Source organism: Eucalyptus grandis, chromosome 4 (assembly GCF_016545825.1).
Source record: "Eucalyptus grandis isolate ANBG69807.140 chromosome 4, ASM1654582v1, whole genome shotgun sequence".
NCBI lineage: Eukaryota > Viridiplantae > Streptophyta > Magnoliopsida > Myrtales > Myrtaceae > Eucalyptus > Eucalyptus grandis.
Window position 1 is genome coordinate 7,418,701 of NC_052615.1, and position 24,070 is coordinate 7,442,770.

Below are 24,070 nucleotides of genomic sequence, written 5' to 3' on the forward strand. Positions count from 1 at the left end.
ATTATGCTCTCTCAAAGAAAGATGAATATTGCTCAGACAGAAATTGAATTTCTTGGTATGCACCTCAACAAGGGTACATATTATCCAAGGCCACATATTGCTCAAGAGTTATTGAAGTTTCCTGAAGATAACTTCACCACAAAATAAGTCCAGCAATTTCTTAGGATAATCAATTATCTTATAAATTTTGTCCCAAACATTGCAAAACTCCCGATTCCTTTGCAATCTATGCTAAAGAAGAATCCCCTACCTTTGGGAAAATTCCAGACTAAAGTAGTCACTGAGCTTAAGGAGATTATGCAGAATCTCCCACCATTGCAAATACCATCAACAAGGAAAGAATTTTTCAAATTGACGCTAGTGATGAATATTGGGCAGCCATCCCGTTCGAAGAAATTGATGGTAAGATACACCTTTGTGCTCACAAAAGTGGAAAGTTTTCTCAAGTTAAAATGCATTACCATTCCACTTTCAAAGAAATCTTAGCAGTAAAAAATGGAATAAAAAAGTTTGAGTTTCATCTCATCGGCCATCACTTCCTAGTAGAATTAGACATGGCATATTTCCCTCAAATGACCAAGTTTAAACAAAAACAGATTCCAAATTTCCATCTGCTTTGATGGGCTTAATGGTTTTCAAAATACTATTTTGAAACCAAACATATTCCTGGAAAGAAGAATGTGCTTGCTGACTTTTTGTCAAGACCAAAAGCACCAGCTGAAATCAACATGTACATCAAGAAGCCTGCTTTTCATATGCTCAATCATGGTGTGAAATACAAGATTGAGAAAATCAAAGATTTGCCAAGTTGGAAATATCCCCAGGAGATTATTCAGCAAATCCAGAATGACAACCTTGCTGAGAACTTGTAGAACCTTATGTGGCAATGCCATACAGATCTATTCAGATTCAATGGAGGTTCGATTCTTTATCATTTTGGATAAATTCGGATTATCAATTCATACATCCTCTCATCTAGAAAGAAGATGATTTCCCGAACCAACTCAAGACGTTATTATGGTATTTAACCAATAGGAACCACATCCTATAAACCTCACTTGGACAGTCGAGAGGCTCGGATTCACAAATCTTATCCAGAATCTGTTAGATCTTGTGAATACCGGTATCGAGAACTCTAGAGAATCCTGTGCCAGGAAAACAAAACCATTCCTCAAGATGTCTGGAATTACAATGTATCTGCTGCATGGGACGTTTATGACTTAGCACCAGAAGCCAAGGAAGCACTAAGACAATGCAGACAAGCTAAATCATCCCAAGATCATGAAATGATAGGTGCATATGACATTGTCCAATCCACTCAAGACCCCTATGCACGCTTTGGAGGTCCCCTTTCCCAGGATCCCTACGATCTAGGACCTTCGTCCTCATCTCCAAGCATGAACACCTCTTTTTATGCACAGCCAACCAATTGGCCTCAGCCAAGCATCCCTGCCAACATTGCAGTACGTGACAATATAGATTGGGCTCGAGAAGAAGTATCTCACTAGGCTCACGAAGAAACATCCTCATCAAGACAGCTCAACCAAATTCTCTCACCATAAGACCTTGAAGCACTTGAGCAAAAATACGATGAACATTGCCTAGCAACAGTACACAGCTCGAATGACTCTGACTATGACTACAATGCCCGTGACGAATGAGACCGTTGAGTCCGTACATTTTCACTGTAGCAAGTCACTGTTTACTTTTATTGTAGCATTAGGCTAGGGAAAGATACAGTTACTATTCATAATATGTGAATAATTCCCTCCCGGAAGTTCCCGATGCCTTTGTTTGTATCTGGACCCATAAGCTTGGTCCTTGTGCGTGTCTTTGTGACCTCTTATTGTCTATAAAAGGCGAAAATGGTGTATTGTGTTGGGCATAGTCCCTTGAAGTAAAGTGAGTGTTTTATGAAAACTTCTCTATGGCTTTCTAAACTCCTCATCTTCTCCAGCTTGGTAGGATCCTCCAAGAAATGCAGCCTGGGTAGGTTAGAAACGTTTCCATCCTAGCATCTCTGAGTGTCTCTAGGCTCCGAACTACAGGGCTGAGTGGTTTTCTGCTAAAAGGCTATCCCTGAAGGGCTTGAATGGGAGTTGTTCGCCCACTGTGGGATGCATACCTACATGAAATTTACTCTCCTTCCCTAGTTCTAAGTCTAGGTCCATTCATGATTGAGGGGGACGAGAGACCCAATTTTGAGGTAGAGATTGGTGGAGTTGGGCTTTTGCAACCCAATCCACGGTTTTATTTAATTCTCTCGGTTCATGGGTCAATTTTAATCCGAGATTAGAATTGAGCGCAACCCGACCCGTCTGGACTATGTGGTTGACTTCCTAAGGGGGAGGATCTATTCTCAAAATTGTCTAAACTGCTGTGGAGCAGTCAGACTCAACAGCTACCCCACGTGACCCTTCTTTCTTCCTCCACTTTCCTGCCATTTCCAAACCTTCACATATAGCTAGGATTTCAACATGCAAGGGCGATTGCGCTTTAACCAAGTGAGCAAAACCATCGAGTAGCATGCCATTCTCGTCCCTGCATACCCCTGCTACAAATCCATCGTTAGTCCTTGGTGTGAAGGCTCCGTCGATGTTAATTTTCACCCATCCCGGGTCCGGCGGTCTCCATCTTGTAGGTTCTTGCGTTACTTTTTTTGGTATTTTGTTGCTGTGATGAAGCTTGATCTATTAATTTTTGTTGTGATGTGAGCAGATCAGCCACTACGCCCTACAGATCTAGCTTTCTTGCTCGGAAAACTACTGCGTTCCTCTGTTTCCAGATGAGCCAGAGAGCTTTGACTACTATTTCGGGTTGGGGAGCGTGAGACAAGTGGCTTTTATACTCCATAAACCAACGATCTATACTCCTTAATCCCGTGCTTTGTATTTGAATATGGAGAAGGCGATTTGACCATATTTCACGGGTCCAGGGGCAAAGTAAGAACAAATGTTCTGCTGATTCGGGGGATGCTTTGCATAGGGGACACCACGGCTTCTTTAAGACTTTTCTTTTAGCTAGATTCTCTTTAGTAAGGAGGTCATTTTAACATAAGTTCCACATAAACACTCTGACTTTGGGGGGGGGTGCGTAGACTCCATTTTGCTCCATAGTTCTTTGGGTTTTTTTATATGAAGATGAGGGTGATGTGTGGGCCAAGTGGTCTTCTAAAATTCTGAGTTGATAATACCCACGTTTTATTGAGTAATTGCCTGATTTGGTCGCCATCCAAATATATTTATCTGCCCTTTTGTTGGATGGTAAGGGGATGGTCAAAATTTCGCTTACAATTTTGTCTTCGAACAAGTTTTGAAGGCATTCTTCCTTCCATGTTGAACAATTTGTATCTATGAGCTCAGCTACTATCAAGGGATCATCTCAATTAGCTGGGCCAAGGATGGTGCCTCGCTTTAACCATCTGTCTTCACATATTTTAATTGATGCTTCGTTACCTACTGCCCATAGTGCTGAGCCTAAAATAACATTTCTACCACTTAGTAGACTTTGCCATCCCCATGATGATCAATGGCCTATCTTGGCATGATAGAAATCTGTAGAAGGGAAATAGAGTCCTTTGAATAGTTAACTCCATAAAGACGAGGGGTTTTCTATCAATCGCCAAGCTTGTCTTCCTAGCATTGCCTTATTGAATGTGATTAGATCTCTAAAACCCATTCCTCATTGGTCCTTCCTCATCTTCAACACATTCCAATTTTTCCATTGAATTCCAACCTTAAATTCAGTGTTCTTCCACCAAAAGGAAGTAATTTTTTTCTCTATACCTTTACAGATGGAGACTGGAATCTTAAAGATGGACATCGTGTATTGGGGTAATGCTTGGATGACTGCTTTCACAAGAACTTCTTTCCCAGCTTTGGACATCAACTTTTCCTTCCATCCTTTTAGCTTCATATTCACTCTAGCCAATATCCAAGCAAACATTTGTTTTTTTAGATGTTCCTCAATCCGACGGAATGCCTAGATATTTCCCCGTTTTATCAATTTTCGGTACTCTCAATTCCCATGTCATGTTTCTCCTTAAAGTTTGAGGACAACCCAAACTAAAAAATATCTCAAACTTGTTCAAATTGATTGCTTGACCAGTAGCCATGCAGTATTGGTTAAGAACATCAGCCAAATTTTGGCATTCCTTTACCTTTCTATCCAAAAAGAATATCGAGTCATCCGCAAGTAAGAGATGAGATAGAGTTGAGCAATTGATGTTTAGTTTTATGCCTTTCACTCTCCCTTCCCCAATTGCTTTTTTCATAAGAAGAGATAAAACATTTGTTACTAGTATGAAGAGATAAGGGGAAAGGGGATCACATTGATGAAGTCCCCTAGATGGCTGAAAATAAGGTAACGATTCTCCGTTAAACTTGATACTAAAAGAGACTGAAGTCACACAATGCATAATCCATGAGACCCACTTCTGACAAAACCCCATCTTCAACATACAAGCCTTCAAAAAGTCCCATTCAATTATGTCATATGCCTTCTTCATATCAAGCTTAAACGCAGCTTGAAATTTCTTATTTCTTATCCTTATTCTTAGCTTGTGAAGCACCTCCTGAACAATAAGAATGTTGTTCTGGATTTGTCGCCCTTTAACAAACACACTCTATTCCATTTTGATCAATTCTGGAAGAAGGGGCTTTAAGTGATTTGCTAAAACTTTAAAGATGATTTTATAAGTAAAATTGCACAGGCTAATTGATCTATACTGATCAAGCGTTTTCCGGGTTTGGGACCTTTGGAATGAGGACAATTTGGGTTCTATTAAAGTTTGGGTTGAATTGATTTGTCTCCATAAAATCCCCTACCAACCTCAATAGATCCTCCTTGATGTCTATCCAATGATGGCGGAAAAATTGACCATTTAAACCATTCGGCTCTAGAGCCTTGATGGCTCCTAATTGAAAGATAGCATCCTTTACCTCCTGTAGTGTAACTTTTTCTATCAATGCTTCATTCATCTCCTCTTGGACTAGTGTTGGGCATTGGTCAATCATTGGGTAGAAGTTACGGGGACCAATGTGTTGTATAAATCAGAGAAGAATTGAATTATCACATCTTTGAATTTCCTAGTGTCTCTACACCACTCGCCATTTGGCAGCTGGAGCATGGAGATTTTATTTCTTTGTCAACATTGTATTATTGTGGCATGAAAGTATTTTGTGTTTCTATCGCGCCACTTCAACCACATGATCCTCGAACGCATTCCCCAATACATCTCTTCTCATTTCCACAGTTGTTCAATTTCTCATTTGATGCTTTGGACTCTTCCCCTTTCGTTATCAGCCTCTTGATTTTTGTGATGGATACTAATTCAGCTTTGAGACTTTTGCACTGGATGCTGCCAAAGCCGATTTAATGATGCCCTCATATTCTGTCTTCCGCCTAGAAAGCTTCGTATTTGAATTCCTTTCTTCGTCTCACCCTTTCAGCTGATAACGACACCAACATGGGGCTGTGATCATATCCTACTGCATGAAAAACGAAAGCTTCAGCCTCAGGGTAAGAAACCCTTCATTCCATGTTGCATGATGTCCAATCAAGTCGTTCTTTGATGTAATCCTCTCATTCCCGATTGTTTGACCATGTAAATGCACAACATTTTCCCTTTGAATCCATCAATGAACAATCATTTAAAACTTCTCGGAATGCCATCATCCGGTAATGTTTTGCCATTCTTTTTCTAACTTTCTCCCAATGGTAGAGAACTTCATTAAAGTCACCTACACACATCCAAGGAAGAGAGTTGCAAGACTTGATGTGTCTTAATTCATCCCATAACCTCATTCTCTTCTAAAAAGTATGTGGGGGCATGGATTAGTGTAAGTCTCATAATTGTTTTGTTTGCCTCCCATCTGCAGGTAGCATTAATAAAATCAGTAGCAAAAGAATCGATTGTTAATGTTTAATGTTATGTCTTCATTCCATATTAGTGCAAGCCTCTCAGTAATACCTTCTAGATTCACAACAAAAATAAATTGGTAATTTAACATTTTCTTTATCCTTTGCACCATTGGTTCCCTATTTTTTGTTTCCATCAAGAAGACTACATTGGGCCTTTCACGAGCCACTGTGGCTCTAAGTTCTCGAATGTCAGGGGATTGCCTAACCCCAGACAATTCCAACTTAAGATTTTCATTGGTACCCCGGTGGCTTATTAGGGTTAACCACCAAAGCCCATTAACCCTCTCATTTCACCACTTGGACATGGGTTTCTAACAGCTAAGTTTCATCAATTAATAACTGCATATCCTTTTCTAGAGCATAAGGGCTGAATCTCTTTTGCTTTTTAGCACTTAGTTTAACCATTTTCCTTCTTTCTAGGTTGTTTATGTAGATTTTCTTCCTATGTGGATAGAGGAGCTTTCCCCTTATCAGGCCATGTTAGTAGCAAGAAAGGAGGATTAACACTTGCCTTATTGCCACCTGAACTCTCGTTGTCCATTTCCTTTCTCTTCTCAACTCTGTTTGAATGACTAGGTTAGGGGTATGCTAGTGGGATGATCTCCATTTGGTTCGAGAGGTTTTGAGTTTTAGGTATGACTTCCTTTGTTGCCTTGTCCTCCCATTTATCTTCATAAAATAGCTTCCAAATAAGACTAAACTCCCTAGCTTCTACTTTCAGCCAGAATCCAAACCTTAGGTGCTCCATTTTGTCTTCATCAACCGGAATTTTAGTGCAGTGGATAGTAAAATGACCCAGTTTGCCACATGCATAGTAGAAATGGGGGTAATCTCTTATATTTGTACTCTACCCAATTTTTTTTTCCAACACGTTTGATTTACACTCCCCTGTTTCAAAGGCGCATACAAATCGAGCTCCACTTTCACTCTCTCCGATGCAAAAGCCACAAAGCCTTTTGTTTTTGTTTTGATTTCAATAACATTTCCTAACTCCATGGCTATTTTTCTTACAGCTCTTTCATTATGCCATTCAACAGGATAAGCCATAGATACGCACCCAGAAAACTCCTCTCTTGAAATCATAGCAACGAAAAGGTGTGTTAGGTTCCCATGGTTTCAACAAGACAATGTGGTTGGCAAAAGACCAAGGACCCCCATCCAGCACTCGTTTAATATCCATAGCAGATTTGAAAGCAAATAAGAAGTGACCTTGTTCCAATAGAGTGATACTGACATTATCTATTTTCCATGCATTTTTCATTGTACTTTGGAAATCTTAGAAATTAATAGAGGGGCTTGTGAATAGCTTACCGATCAACATCAGCTTACAATCCTTTTCTTGTGCAGTGGCATCCATTTCTTCTAGATCAATAATGTCATTTTCTGACCACATATCTCCTAATTTCTTGCATAGCAACTCCAGTTGGGGATCGGCTTTTCTATTCTCCATTTCTAAACTTCAATTTTCAGTTAGGCGAATCAACAAACAGGTGGAAGATTCAGCTACAAATAGCTAGTAGAACCAGCCTAGAACAATGCTCAAGATTGAAGATCCTTACGCGTTGCTTCTATACCCAAAGACTTAGCGACAAGATTAAGATACAAAGGACTACAAAGATTCGAAGACTACTTGGTACTCAGCGGCAAAATGAGAGAAGATAAGATGAAAGGAGACTATGGGGATTCCGAGCGGGTAGGGTAAGGCAGGTTGAAGATGTGGGAGCTTGGTAATGGAATGGTAGTTGTGTAGATTCCTTCCATCGTAGAGATAGTTGTTTAGTTCTGAAAGTGGAAAGGGGTTTTGTTGAGGAAGGTGATTTTAGGGTTTAAAGAGTGAGCGTGCTAAGAGGGATATGTAAGGAGTGGAGATTTGGGGATGGTGAGGAGGTTATCTAGGGTTTTTGGAGAAGAAGATAATAGGTATTGAAGAGTGGGAAGACATAGCTACACCAAAGGTAGAGAAGCTCTCCATGCAAGAGAGAAGGGGCATCATCATGACTAGTCTTTTCGGATCATGTTACAAACTATCCTTTTGGGTTACTGTTGTCGGCTTCGGTGCTGCAATTGGACGACAATAAATTGTGAAATTTTTAAATATGGTTTTGATTATATTGTGAGCTTGGTTTTATGTTGACATCGATATTTTTATGGTCTTTATGAAATGATTCTCAATTTTATATTGAGAGAGGACATGATATCGTTTTTTTTTGCTAAACCAAAATCTTCCATTGCATCAAAATAGTTCAAATATTACAAGGAAAAACTAAAGCTTACATTGAGATGATAAATTCAAGAAGATTCTGCCAACATTAAATTTTTAACTCTAGAAGGAAAATCATTAAGAAGGAAAGAAGATGTAGTTCTTAATTGATGAAAATACCTATTTTGCAAGCTCATGAGTAACTTCATGAAAAACCCATTTTCAAGCTCACGAGTAACTTCATTATAAGTTCTATCGGTCCATTTCAAACTGCCTTTGGAATTGGCGCTTCTATTAGGAAGAGTTTTTTTTATTCAGAAATAAGTAGTAAACTTGGAATAGAAAAGAATAGAAAGAGCAACAATTTCTTTTTGTATTTATTCATTTTTATTTTTGCCGACGGATCGCCGCGAGACAAAATGCTACTTCTAGAAATTGTTCAGGGAACAAGAATGAAATACATCAAGGGTAAAGGCCGTTTTGTTGAATAGTAGTAATTAAAGGACACGATATTTTGTTATGATGGAAAAAAACAAAAGCAACCCTGTGAAAGGAAAAATTCACATTCTATGACATAATTTGTATTTATTTACATCAAAATGTCGCAATCCTTTGTAGAATATTCACAACCAAAGACATTTGACTTTTGGTCACCGTGAAATCACTTAAGCTTTCTATAATATCTTAAAATAAACAGAAATATGTTTTACAACATTTTACCCCTTGAATTTCATGAAAAGGCTTGAGTTTTTCAGAACATCGTAAAACTTGATATTTATTTGTAATTCTTTTCTTTTTCGAATTTTAAACGTTACACGATGATCAACAAGTTAATAATAGATGCAACAAAATAGGTTTTTTTTTTGATCAAATTTCACGATATTAATATACTCCGTTTCGCGTAATCATTCGCAAAAGAATATTAAAATAAAAAATCAAGCCAAAAAAAAAAACATATTACGAAGGGGGAAAAAGAAAGGATTGCCATAGAATTTCGGAAAAATCCCCATTTTACCATCCGCCCGCCAAAAGCTCAGGAATTTTCCCGCCTTCCTTTCTTCTTCCCCGTCGCGGCGCCCTGAACTGGCCATGGAATAGAGCATTCTCTCTCTCTCTCTCTCTCAAGAAGAGAGAGAAGCTGAGGAGAGAAACAGAGAGATGGGGATACAGGGTCTTTTGCCGCTGCTGAAGTCGATCATGACGCCGATCCACGCGAAGGAGCTGGAGGGCTGCGCCGTCGCTGTCGACGTCGACACCTACTCCTGGCTCCACAAAGGCGCCCTCTCCTGCAGCAAGGAGCTCTGCAACGGCGTGCCCACCACCAGGTCGGTCTCTCGCGTTTCCTCCCACGAGTTTCTTGCTCGTAATCGGAAATTGGGCAGTTGGGTTTTCGTTTTCTCGGTCTGATGTACGCTGCGTCGCACGAAAGCAAGGAGCTTTGAGTCCTGCTCAATCTGTTTGGAGTTCGCCCTGGAAAAAAGAACCTCTTTTGGCTAGGTGGGTTCTTGTGAAATTTGAGGGGAGGGGGAAATGGAGGAAATTTGGTGCTGCCCATTTGATCCGAGTGATTGGTTTGATCGGTCTTAGCTGTTTGTAGCGAAGTGGTATGAGTTGGGTCTTCTCAAAATTCGATGGTGACTAGTCCCATCGGCTTTTTTCTGCCTGGTGAGTTTGATGGTCCGCGTCGATGAAGTTGGTAAAAGGTGTTGTCAGAAAGTGAAAGTTTTGAATACGAAATGAGAAGACTGCTAATTGGCGACTTTACTGTTGAGAGCAAGAATGTTCAGGGCATCAGGGAATCGGTTGCAAGAATTATGGTCGAGTTGGGAAGTGTTTGTATTAAGTAATGCTTACAATAAAGACATTAAGTGCAATAATGCCAAAATGGTTTTGTCGTTCTGTTATGAGATGTCTAATTTAGGTTCATTCATGCTTTTGTGGTGTTTAATTTTTCAGGCACATTGAATACTGCATGCACAGAGTGAATTTGCTCCGGCATTATGGGGTTAAACCAGTTCTTGTTTTTGATGGAGGTCTCTTGCCGATGAAGATTGAACAGGAGAACAAGCGTGCAAGGTATTTTCTTTTTTCAGCTCTGCAGTAGAATCTCTATCCTTTGAGCTCGAACCCAAGATATTCTATTATTTTTGGAATCTGTAGTGGGTTCATTTGTCTACTTATCTTATTGGTTTTAGTCAAATCACGAAACAATAAAGATTGTGCATCTTTCTCTATGTGCATGATAGGAGCCTTTTCCTCCCACAAGAGTTAGAGCTTGCCTAAAAGGAATTAAAGTTCTGCTGGTCTGGACATTCCTCTTCACTTTTTTAATGTGTCCTAAGTTCCTAAATGTCCAAAATGGAAGGGCTCAGTTGATTCTATGAGACTTCGTTATCTTAGGAAAGGTCCAGCCCTTTCAAAATTTTGCAATCATATGTAGAGTCACTAAAGAACTAAAACTACCTTGCTTATGTAGGTCCAGGAAGGAAAATCTCGCTCGTGCTATTGAGCATGAGTCAAATGGAAATCGTGCTGCTGCTTATGAGTGCTATCAGAAAGCAGTAGACATCACACCTTCCATGGCACATGAGCTAATCCAGGTATGCTTCCTGTCATGTATGTTGTTAAAGTAAATTGGGTCGCCATTACTGATGAAGTTATCTCTTCTTGATTGGCATGGAAGGTCTTAAAGCAGGAGAACATTTCTTATGTTGTTGCCCCTTATGAGGCGGATGCTCAAATGACTTTCTTGGCAGTTAGTAAACAGGTCGGTGCTGTAATTACAGAGGACTCGGATCTTATACCGTTTGGCTGTCCCAGAGTGAGTTATTCAGCGGCTGCTTCTAGCTATTGCTTCTCCGTTACAACACACATCCACTAAGCAAACCATAGCCTTTTTGACTGACGAGTGTTTTCTGTGATTGTGTAAATTTGATTTTCCAGATAATCTTCAAAATGGACAACTTCGGGCAAGGTGTTGAGTTCCAATACTCCAAGCTACAACAGAACAGGGAACTCAGTTTTGCTGGATTTACTAAGCAGATGGTTCTTGAGATGTGCATCTTGAGCGGTTGTGACTACTTGCAATCACTCCGCGGCATTGGTCTGAAAACAGCACATGCCCTCATTAAAAAGTTCAAAACATATGATAAGGTGAGTATACATTTGTTATATAGGTCACATAACTGTTCATCAGATAAGATTTTTTGTTTCTTTCTTTGTAACTGCACATTCATTGGATATAGGTAATTAAGCACTTGAAATATACCAGCTCGGTTCCTCCAACTTATGAACAATTATTCCGAAAGGCCATTTGGACTTTTCAGCATCAAAGGGTCTATGATCCAATTAGCAAAGCCATTGTACATCTAATGGATATATCAAATGTTGCTGATGATGAGCTCGAGTACTTAGGACCATATCCTTTTTATGGAATCAATCTGGATGTTGAAATTATTATATTAGCTTGTTAAGGATGCTCTGCAATTTGAACAAAACCTTAACTAGAAATACACCGATACCGCAACATGTGGCCAGAGGTATTGCAGAAGGTGATCTTGATCCAGTTACCAAAGTTCCATTTCAGGTATAATATTTATTCATTGTCTATCTTGGTTGTGCACTTTTTTTTTCCTCATCTTCAGATTTCTACTGAAGTGAATGAAACCACCGTTTTCCTTTACATTTAGGGAATGTAATCACCATTTTTGCCGTAAATACCATTGCCTAGATTCCGAATGCTAGCTGATTGAGGAAATATTATAATTTAGAAAGAAGTTCTGTGAGCAGATACAGCATTCAAAGTGATCTTCCAAAAGCTAACGAAAACTGAAGCTTGAATAAGAGATATTTGATAAGTTGGATAATTCAAGGAGACATCTTCCTAATGAAACATAGAACAATAGCAAGGATAGATAGAACATAAGATTTTCTGAACATCTTCTCAACCTTGCTGACTAGAAAGTAATCCATTGGTGTCATTTACTTCACTTTCTTTTTTCAGTTTATTCTTGAATGCTTATGGTTGTGTAACAAAAAGCATCGACAGTACAAACATTTGTTTTACTGTGGTAAAAGACCTTTCCTTAACATAGTTGACATGATCTTTTTGGCTGCAAGATTGTTATTAGAAAGACCCAAGAATCGCAGCTGAACTTCTTAGGAATTGAGAGGGTCTGATGTAACGGTGTAAAATTCAATGCATGAACTTCTGTTCACATAAAGGATAGCGACAATGAGAGCTTCCGGTTCTGGAACAATTCCATAGTAAAACTTTTAGAGAATGGTTTCTTGACACGAGATAGTAAGGTTTGGGTAGTCCTCTGCGATAACATGCACTCTCTTAATTCCACACACACTAGTATAAAGGTGACTATGGTGAAATACGAAAAGTACATGTTGACAGATTAAGCAAGGCACTTATTATTACTATGTTTTCAATTAAAGTGTTGAGTACCTGGTAGAATTATCTCACACCTAGATCAAGATAACTGCGTAGTATAGTTGATGGACATTTGCCCTGCATACTTCCATGTGTTGACGGATGCATTTAGAAATGGTTTTGACTTTTTATACCATAACTGAGATGATCAATGGTGCGTACTCAATAATGCTTGAATGAATCTGCATTTTCTGATTTTGACAGGGCAGGGATGTTAGTGCCATTGTGATTGACAAAACACATTATACGAAACTTTTCAAGCCAAAAGATGAAAAGAAGAAGCTAGACTTACCTGCACAGAAGAATGTCCTGACAAAATATTTTTGTATCCTTTGAAAACCCCATTTTCTGATAATCTTTTCTTCCATACCATGTGTGTTTATTTTCTGTACTGTATAGTATAATGCTTTGCGAAACCTTATTGTGAATGCTTTGTGCAGTTAGATAGTGCTTCACAATATCTTGTCTGAACAGAAGTCGCAGAAAAATTATGCTGACTGTTGGAAGCGAGTGAGCTTAGTCTAGTTGAAATGACAAGCTCTATAACTTAGTCTGATTGCCACCTAGACTTGCCTTTTGTTTACTTGACAGGGATTGCCAAAATCCTAATCCCTGTGGAAAATAATTAAGAATTTGGTGTCTCCTTTTTCTCCAACCAATCAATCCTGTTGTGCCAACCAAAAGGAAACTATCAGAGATCAAGTGTTCCTTAGCTGCTAAGAACTTAAGACTAGTCGCAAGCTACACTTTCCACAAGTAGGGCCTCTTGCAAACTTGTGTGGCCCTAGATTTTAGATAAAGCATGAACAGCCCCTCTGCACCTGCGATTAATGGATAAGATACACGGCCCTCTGATTGCGGTGGATTTTGAATCTATATCTTGCTTGATGTTCTGGCTGTAACATGAGTGGATGAGATAAGCATAGCTTAGAGATTGAATATCTGTGACTGAAACTGTCTAAACTTCTTTTAGTAAGTGTATACAGGGCCTACATCAGGTGTACAAATATCTAATTAAAGAGGTACTTAAAATTGTAAGTGGGAATCTATATGGATTGAATCTGTAATAGGTTTCTAAAGATAGCTGAATCACAGCATCAGGAAATTAGGTCAAGCTCAAAGAGATATTTCTTTTATTCTTCCACACTTTGACAATATGGACCACTTTAGACAGATTTGGAGAAGATCTTTAAAATGTCATCCTCATTAGGCTTTGGTACCTAAGGTTTCCTTGATCTATTAAGGCTCTGCATCTCTCGAATCGAAGAGAGATTTCAAGGCTCCTCGGACTACCTCCAACCAGTCAAGTCCAGTGGATGACCTTTCTCAGAGTTCCAGTGGACACAACTCCGAGGAGGCTGTGGCTGATATGAACCATTGTCATTGGTCTCAGCTACATGAAGTAAGCAGATGCTCTGTCCTTGGCACTATATATATATATATATATATATATATTTGCCTGAATGACACCATAAATTTTGTGAATAATATTGATTGCATGCTTAGTCTAAACATACACATTCGAAGATAGTTGATGTCCCCAAACTTTGTTCAATTAGGAAGAAGATGGTTTCGCACAAGAAGTTCCAGACGCAGCAGAATTGATGGAAAGTGGTAAGCCTGAGCTAAATGCAGCCTTAGGGTTCTGATATGTGCAGATATGTTGTCATGAATTGGCTTCCATTATATACTTAAATAAGTTAAAAAGTGCAGGTGCATTGGATGAGGTTGGAAGACGAGGACCCTCATTACTACAACAATCCAGGCTTCCAATTCATAAACCTTGTGTGTCATTCAAGGAGCATCAACCCAAAAGCCCTGTAAACAGAGTTGATGAAAAAACAAGAAGAGAGTGCAAAAAGCCCATTGTAAGGAGTTCCTACTTTAAGCATCAGTTTTTGAATGAAACTGATACAGACAAGGAGAAAGAAACTACCCCCGGTTGGAAGTGACCCAACAAGTATAGGTGAGACCGAATGTGTGAAAGGAATGATCATAAAAAATAATACCTACGCTGATGACACAGTCGAAAATGTAGGTGTAAACAGCATTGAGGAAAAAACAAGAAGAGAAAACAGAGAGGTTATTGTAAGGAGCTCTTATTTCAAGCATCATGCTGTGAAGGAAACTAATAGAGATGATGGAAAGGAAAATACCCTGGTTAAAGGTGATCATCCAATCAGTCTAGGTGAGACTGACTTTATGAAGCGAGTGATCATGAAGGGGAAAACCTCTATTGATGTCATGTCGGAGAAAGGTGTAAACAGAATTGAGGACGAAGCCAGAAGAGAGAACAGGAAGTTTATTATAAGGAGTTCCTATTTCAAGCATCAGTCTGCAAATAATACTGACAAAGATGATGAAAAAGAAAACATCCCTGTTGAAAGTGATCATCCGATCAGTCTAGGCAAGACTGGCTTTCTGGAAGGAAGGATCATCAAGAGGAAAGCCTCCCTAGATGGCACAGTGGAAAAAGTAGGTGCAATCAGCTTTTTACGAAAATTCTAGCAATGCAAGATCCCTTTATCATGATTTGTTACCTTAAGTTAGATAGTTTTCTTAACTCTTTTGCCCTGTGTTTTCCTTGTCTCAGGAGAGCTCAAAACAAAAGCATATGCATGTGGATGATTCTCTTGTCAATGATGGTATGTTGTCAACTGAAACTGCGTTATTAATACCATTACTTGTTTAGCAATTTTCTTGGTTCTTATTCTTAACATACTATCATGTTTGGCATAAATCTAGATTGATGTTGGTAGATATTGTACAAGATACTACCTTCAAAGAATTAAGGATAAAATTGCGAAAGCCATTTATTATCTAATTAATGAAGATGCATGCATTAACATGACAAAGCCAAACTGCATTTTCTTTGTAGGGCTAAGCTGAGCTTCTAATTGGTTTGCAACATTCAAGCCTGAGCATGCATTTCATGTTTAGTGCATAATTTGACTTTTTAAAACAGGAAATCTTTTGCATCATTTGGTATTTGAGTGTACATGAAATAAAGTGAAGGCTCTTCATCAGAGTGTTATCTTAATTGCTTACCATTATTGGGGAGTCCACCATTTCTTTTGGGTTCTGTGGTGGCCTCTTTGGCATTTTGAGGACTACAAATTTTAAGAGTTCCCTCAGGATGGAGTTTGAAATCTGATATATCTCTTGGCTTCAGGTACCTGTGCCCCTGGATTAGACAAGTCATTCACTGGTTCTGAAGGAAAATTTGGAGCTGACATCTCCCATTTAGGCCGCTATTCTGAAATAGCAGAAAGTTCATTAGAGAGATTCGTCTCAGTAATATCGTCATTTAGATTCACTGGTTCTGGTTCTCGTGCCAGTGGTCTCCGTGCTCCTTTGAAGGATGTGCACAACGCATGTATGAATAGGTAGGAGGATGACAGCAAAGAGATTCTCTACTTTTCCGAGCTCTTATTTGGTTATTCCTCATTGATTTTGTTCAATAGTAGGTCAACTACTGCCCCAGATTTCAGTCAATTTGCATATGTGGCCAAGAGCAGGAAGCCCGTGATTCCAACCCGCAGGAGTTGATTGTGTGCAGTATATTTCGATGTAGATAGATGCATCTGCTGAACTCCTAGTCAAAACAATGGTTGCCACCTTCATGGTTCCCAGGCATGGCCAATTAAAGTGAACATTTGCTTGTGTTTTATGATAATGTGGGAACAGTACTTGTTCTGATGCTTTGCCATCCAACTGTTATGAGCAGGGTTGATCCAGTAACATGTTCTGCGCGAGTCGAAATCATCAATGACGTTGCTATCCCTGCGACTCATGTCCATCATCTTCGATACCGTTGATCAAGATGTTACTCCCTCATTTCAAGGCGGTGGAGGGGCCACATTAAGTTTGATTGATTTTGGGGGAAGGAGATCCATTTCATCAGGTCGAACTAGCATGCTAAAATTGCTAGAGACCTCTTGTTTATTTTTGATTTCTGGATCACTTTGATTGGAATTATCTTTGGATTTCATTCCGGAAAGGCTCAAATACAGAGTTCTGATGGACTGGGTTACATTTTGCTTTCCCGGTTGCGAGGGGCAATGTGGGATTCACAATCACATAGTATTATGTGATGCAATTTTGCAGGGAATTGTTTTGTGGAATGTGTAAATGATCCAGACGACAAGAATTTTCTATTCATTCTCTTTTCCAATTCATCTGTATGCCTTGAGATTTGTTTTATTCCTTTTAATTTTTATTTTTGCCGAAAACACTTGAAAGTCATTCATTAATAAAGAATGCCATTACAAGCTCAAATAGGTTACTCCCCCAATTTTGTGACAAATAAATTGCAAAAAGTTAGACCATCAAGTTGATCCTTCGTGCTCACTGCTTGACTCCTCAACAAAAAAGCCATAACATCAGATCTCCTCAATCCAGGCTGAGGAGTAAACTGCCATCCCTTATTTACAGTATCATTAGATCTAGACTAGTGCTCCACCTTCTTATCCATCAAGAAATCCCTTATAGCTTCCCTTATCTATCCTACATCCATCTCATGTATTGGTCTTTTGCCCTGGAAAAAAGTGCTGGATTCCTACCCTTTTAAATAAACCAACAGGTCTAGGTAATCAATCTAAGCAAGCATTTCTTTTCAACAGAGCTTATTGCCTGCTTTCAACTTGTTGCAAGAGTCGTCTGTCAAAAGACATCGCCCGTGTCTTCTCAATCTTGATCCGGCTTGCCCCAAACCATACTAACTCTACAATACTCACAGCATAAACTCAGGTGTTCAGCTAATTCAGCAAGACTATAAATCAACCACTCAGACGATTGCTTGATTCTCCTCCTATTCGAACTCTCTTCTGCAGCTAATGCCCAAGTGCAGAGTCCCCAAATGAAATGCGTACCTTTTGTAATATAGTCAATACCCCAAATAATCTTCTAGACCTTGCTGTCCTGTCCACCCCAATAGAGCATGAAGTCTGGATTCGTCTACCTTCAAGGCTTTGGAAACAGGGTCGCTTGGCAAGCTGATTTGACTGAGGAGCTGCCGTTCTTACAACAAGGCCATAGTAGTTTGTTCAATTGCACTTGGTTTCAAAGCATTTAACCCTTGATAAATCAAACTACCCACTCAACTGCTCATCAACCTCCTGGAAACATTGCAGGCTAGTTTGCACGTAGCTTCTGCATAGATTTTTTTTTGTAACACATTTCCTTTTTCGTGCTTTTAGGATTTGGAATTATGCACACTATGGATAGAAGAGTAAATAATGAAAATTTAACTAGAAACGAGAGCAATTAACATTGGAGTCAAGGCGCTCCAAAGAAAGGTGGTATAAATGCCAATGCCGCCTTGTCAAGAACGGTTCAAGTCGAAACTCTCACGTGGGGTCATCCATCAATCTTCCCTCTTTTAATAATGGTACGGAACATCTGCTCACTCTTTTTTCTTTTTTTACTAATTTTTAACAAAAAAGTTTAACAAGCAATGATTAATTAACTAAACATGCTGCAAATTTGAGTCTAACCTTCCATAAAAATTTTAATCAACTTGAATTTACGATAAATCTCTTGTTCTTATTCTTAGTAACTCTTTTTTTCTCGATAATCATAGATTCATAGCTTTCTTTCACAATTCATAAACTTAAAGACCCTATTGATGACTAATGGTCGTCATATGCTGTAATTTTCCTTAATCAATAGTGACAATGACAATGTTACCGTCAATAGTTATACTTAAATGTTTTTAATTACTGCCTTTTAAAGATTATCTAGGAAAATTGTCTAAAATGTTTTAAACTTATTGTATAGCGACTAATTTAATTCTAAATTTTTTTAATTTGTCCAATTTAATCATAATATTTTTGACGATTATCAATGTAATCCTTCTAACCAATTTTGGCCAGAAATTGTTAATATATACGCCGGCTACCTAATATGGCATAGCCGGCGCCGATATAAATATTTTTTTAATTTTTTAATTTCTCTCTTCTGGTTTGCCGCCTCAATGGTGGGTGGTGGAGGTATCTGATCACGGGCAAGGGCATCAGTCATTCTATCTTTCACTGGGATGATGGACCACCGAGGGAATTAGAGAAAAAAGAAAAAAGGAAAGGAAAGAAAAGGAAAAGGAAAAAAAGAGGAAAGTGAAAAGAAAAAAAAAATTGTAAAATTTGTCTACCTTAGGGTTGGTCGTGTCGCGTAAAATGATCATTAATGATTTCTGGTAAAATTGGCCAAAAGGAATTGCCGAAGCCTTGCTCCACTCGACCCTACGAACCAGGTAACGTCCGATCTCTTGAGTTGTCCTGTTTTAGTTAAAGCTAAGTCTAGATTTAGTGTCCTTCGTTAGCACACGTTGCGGGCTGGACTGAGATGTCTTTCACCGATTCTGTGCTTTATTTGTTATCCCATTTTGAGGCGTGAATCTGATTCTTAGAGAGCCGTCCTTCTCCCTAATCTACACTCGTAATCTGTTCGACAGGTTCAGTCTCATTTTTCTCTAAACCGAGAGCATATTGGTCCAGATTAAGTCATGTTAATTGGTTTTCAAAGTCTTTTCAATGATCGAGTGTGCTTTTTCTGCATCCTCGTTTTCTTTGTCTTAAGCCCCGGGGTTACTAATGGCGGTCGTCGGTGAGATGACGATCCTGGATCCAGGGCCTAAATGATGATTGTTGCAGGCATCGGCATTGGATTGCTGGTCGTGTTTCTTCCCTCTATTTGTTTTACTCGTGTCGTGGCTAAAAGAGAGGTGCTGGCCGATGAGGGAGGTCAACACTGGCTATTGGTGCGGGTCTTGCGATGAACGTGGGCTTTTCAGCGAGTAGAGACGTTCGAGGTGGTGACCGGTATTGATGGTCGAGTATGGTGGCCGACAGTGGGGGTCCGACGAACGAGAGTGTACTGGCCGACCGAGAAATGTGAAATTCTTGGCTGGAATTTCTGGTGTTCTGGCGTGCTTTAATAGAAGACAATGGGAAGGGGATGATGATGGGCCAGAAAGGAGGTGATAGTATGAAAATGGCCTTAGTACAGGCTCGTGTGCTGATGCGTTGAGATGGATATTCATGTTGGTAGGCTGGGGCTTGATTTGATTTCAGTGAGCTTGGGCCTATGGTAGACTTGGAGTGATTAGAAGGCAAAATGGGCTTGATGGGTGTTATTTTCGGAATGGTTTGTTTGAAATAAGCCCAACCGTGTTCAGGTTTAGCCCGGGTCCCTATTTTCTACTAAATAAAAAATAAACAAAAATTTTGAAAAATTAGAAAATTTGGTTAGGAAAATGTTAGGTTTTTGTTCACTTAGTGGAGTTCATGCCATTGCTTGAGTGATCGTTTGTCGACGCTTGCGCCCAATTGCATGCTTACTTGCGAGTGTTTTGATTGGTTACGCTTAATTTCGTTTAGCGAGGCATGTCCTTTGGCGGTTAGCTTAGATGGGGGACTAGAATTTAATTAGGGGTTGATGATGTTAGCCTACTGCTTTGTGAATGCAAGTGAGGGTTAATAATAATTTATTTTAATTAATGAACCCTTAGTTCGATTAGGAGGTGGTTGGGGTAATCAAATTGCATTGGCAAAATCAAATTCTCAAGCCTAATTGCTTCATTGTTTGTTGATCGATGATCTTGCTGATTGACTATTTTGATTGAGTGCATGATGGGAATGTTGGATGAAATGGATGTTAGAAACAATTAAGGATGGCAGTGGTCATGAACTTCTTGTATATCGAAAGCTGAGAGTGGGGTTCTATGGTGGTCCGAGGCGACACTTAATTTAGGTGGGCATAATTTAGTTTATTTCCAATTAGGCTAGTTATCTTGGTACTCAATAAAGCCAAATTAAACATAGAATCACTTTTCTAAAAAAGCAATTAGAATATCTTAGATTAGCTTCGACATCATAATATGGGTAGATTTAGGTACACCCCTATAAGACTAAATAACAAAGCCATGTATATTCTTAATCCAACTTGTATTGAGTTTCCTTTTCTACAATTACTTTAAAGTCATTCAATACTGGAGTGTTTATTTAGCGTACCTCATTTCAATAAATTGTTTGTTAATTCCTTTTCTAAAATCGGTAGGCCTAGTATAGAATCAAATAAAAAACCACAAAAACATTTCCTTAATCACCTAGCGCCTTTGATACTTTTTTGATCATAATTAATAATCAAGATTGCATGACCACTTAGATAACACACTTGCTAAGTTAGAGATATTGAAATGCGTTAATAGACATTAGTGTAATCAAGTCTCCGAATTTACAAATATCTAGTTGCATATAAAATGAGACAAACCTCCATGTCTCATTTGGTTCTTAGCCAACCCCAAATGATTAGTGGCAACTCCTAAGATTCACATAGGCTGTTAAAGAACTTTAGAATGAAAACGTCGTGTAAGGTATGGGCATAGGAGAGCCTACTCTCCTAATTGATGGACCCCTTGGATCCTTAGAATCCTTTGATTTGATGAACCATTTGGACCTTTTTACTAAGCAATATCTCTAAATCCGTTCCCAAGGTTCTTAGACCCCTTGATATGTGTTGTGAAAAATATGACCGTACCAAACACATCGAGGTAGTTGACATTTCATCAAACAAAACCTTGATTCCAAGACAATTTGATTTTCATTTATTAAATTTGTAGACCAATTGGTGAATCACTCACGAAGGTCATTTCTAGCAAGATCTTCTACAACTCACTTGACAAGTTAAGCATTAGTGATATCTATGCACCAATTTGAAGGGGAGTGTTGGTGTAATTTGTCAATTAAGACTAATTGGAGAAATTGTAGGACTAATTGGTTGCTAAATTTGTATTGTATAATCAACCATATTCTTAGCCTAAGATGGTGCATAGTAGTAGTTATTTCTTTGCACAAATATATATGCTATTGTGTTCATTTAGAGAGAGATAATGAAAAGGGACTAATTCCTTAAAATAGCCCAACTTTAAGTCCAATCCTAATTCTGCTCCCAAGTTTTTTCTGTCTTGAAAAAAACCCTAAACTTTAGGTCTAGTCCAAATTCACCTTGAACTTTTGTTTGTTTAAAAGAAACCCCCAACTTGAAGTTTAGTCCCAAATTTAGTCCAATCCTAAATCTGTCGCTATTAACCCTTTGAGCAAAAATCGCTATTAGTCGTCTTTATATTCATTTCTTAGAATAATTTCAATTTAGAGAAAATTTTTCATGTTACCTTGTTGATGTGAAAATGTTACGTCAAGTTGGGATTAGACCACAAGGGTAGATTTAAGAATAGATTGAAAGTTGGTGTTTTTTCAGAAAAACAAAATTTGGGGTAGATTTGAGACTAGACCTAAAATTTGAGGTTTTTTCTAAGATAAAAAGAAATTCAAGGCAGATTTGGGATTGAATACAAAGTTTTGGTTTTTTTCCGGGATAAAAAAGGGTTGGGGACAAATTTGAGACTAGAACTAAAGTTGAGGGCCTTTTAGAGAATTAAGCATAATGGAAAGAGAAAAACGTATTTGTTCATCATTAACATCCTATATTCACAATCTAATTCAAAAACCAACTGTTTATCTAATAAATCAGCAACCAGTCTCGACGTTATCTTTAATGGACTTCGTCATCGTACACGGTCAGTTGGAACTCGACCTCGAGTTTTAAAATGTTCGATTATTCAATCACACAAACATCTGTCAATCTACATGGGCCTTGGATCAACACCTTCAAAGGCAGCAGCTTTTCATAGCTTTAGAAAACATTCCACCGACACTCAACAAGTGAATACTCTTAACTGACTCTTCAAATTTTTCTAGTATAACAGATGCTTTTCTTCTGCAACTTCTGACAGAATATCAAAGTCCTCGAATTCGAAACCGTCTATCTTTCCAAGTGGAAATTCAAAGCCATCGACCTTTTGCTATCAAGGCTCGTAAACAACACTTTAAAGCATGAAGTCTCAAACCATCGGCTTTTGACAAGTTATTATTGAGAACATCTGGCACGTGCATGGACTTACATGCAAAATCTGGTCTCCTTAACACGAAAAATCTAGGGTGAGCATTGGGTCCGGTTTGATTCTAGCACCTGCCTGATCGATTTGATCCCACCGATTCTAGGGAGAACTGGAAAGAGACGGATTTGATTCGCATACTAAGGCCAGAACAACCAGTTCCGGAAATCAGTTTTAAACTTGGTAATATTTTTGCAATCATCAAGATTTGAACCATGATTTCAATTCGATCAAATAACTGCAAAACCAGGGATGTCTTGTAATGAAATTATGCAACTTTTATTTTTATTAAAAAATTTCGGATTTTTACCCAAAACATAAGAATAAGTTGGTTTCCAGGATACCTAGGCTGCGCATGGTAACCTTCCCTACCCCAAGAATTTCTATTCTTTTGTTCCCCGGAACAAAAAAAGAATAGAAACCCGTTTGATAACGGCAAGTTGGTTTTTTGTTCCTGGGAATAGAAAATTAGCTTGGGAATGGTTTTGGAACAGAAACGAGAAGTAAAAAAAAGTTACATCTCGTTTCCGGCCAAGAATTCCCAGGAACAAAAATAAGAAACAAATTGGGCAACCCTAATTTCACTTTTGCGATCTTCCATTTTCACCTCTCCCTTCGTCCGCTTGCCTCTCTCCGATCTCATCTCCGGTTGCCTCTCTCCGGTCTCGTCGCCGCCGATCCTATCGTCGCCGGTCTTGTTGTTAGTGGTCCGTACTCCGGTTGGGTCGCCTCTCTCCGAGCCGGTTGCGTCCAGTCCCGTCGCCTCCGCCTCTCTTCGGTGCCGTCAATCCCGTCGTCTCTGGTCGCGACGCGACACTCCGGTTGGGTCGCCTCTCTCCGAGCCGATTGCGTCCAATCCTGGCGCCTTCGCCTCTCTTCGGTGCCGTCAATCCCATCATCTCTGGTCGCGACGAGGGTGATTGTGATCTTAATGCGGATTGTTGTATTCTTCTGGGGAAGACAGAACTGGCCTTGAAAACAGAGGCCCTTACTGCAGGATCCGATATAAGAATGCTGTGTTCTCTCTCCCAGGGTGAAAAATAGAGAACCCTTCTTTGCAATTTGTAGAAAGAGAGAGGTACCGTTCGGAGATCCACGTTTCTTGCGAGGTTTTCTTGTGATGTCACGAGCCTGTTCGTGGCTTTGTCGTGAGGATTTTTTTTTTTTTTTTTGGTGTGATTGGTTCCGACCTTTGTCTAGATGGTCTCTGTTTATATTGATGGGAGTGATTGTAATTGTATATTAGGTTGCATTGTTGAGGGTTGTGATTGGTTTGAATGAATTCAAAGCCCTTAATTTTTTTCAGCTTGTCTGCAGTGTTATTTTTTTGTCAAATTCTCTTGGGTTGATGGTGCAATGTTTTCTGGGTTTTGATTGATCGAGGGTTTGCTATTTTTCAATGTGTAAAAATGTAGTGCAGGCGGGCGGATTAATGATGAGGATCTATACGACATCACCTTCACTTTTGTTGGATTATATTGTATCAATTAGCAAAGAAGATAATCTGATTTGGTCAATTATCGAAGACATAGCATTGAGTTAGATATGTTAGAGC

General features: G+C 39.1%; 1 protein-coding gene across 1 annotated transcript; it reads left to right on the top strand.

The window, feature by feature from the left end:
- Positions 1-9,191: 9,191 nt before the first annotated feature.
- On the top strand, positions 9,192-16,705 carry LOC104440836 (exonuclease 1). The gene is given in 16 exon segments (XM_010053823.3): positions 9,192-9,447; positions 10,079-10,198; positions 10,599-10,722; positions 10,806-10,943; positions 11,066-11,275; positions 11,368-11,540; positions 11,636-11,708; positions 12,768-12,888; positions 13,808-13,965; positions 14,123-14,177; positions 14,277-14,513; positions 14,515-15,038; positions 15,157-15,208; positions 15,736-15,949; positions 16,028-16,196; positions 16,291-16,705. Coding segments are annotated over 15 exon segments (2,451 nt in total). The 5' UTR covers positions 9,192-9,280; the 3' UTR covers positions 16,113-16,196; positions 16,291-16,705.
- Positions 16,706-24,070: the final 7,365 nt, after the last annotated feature.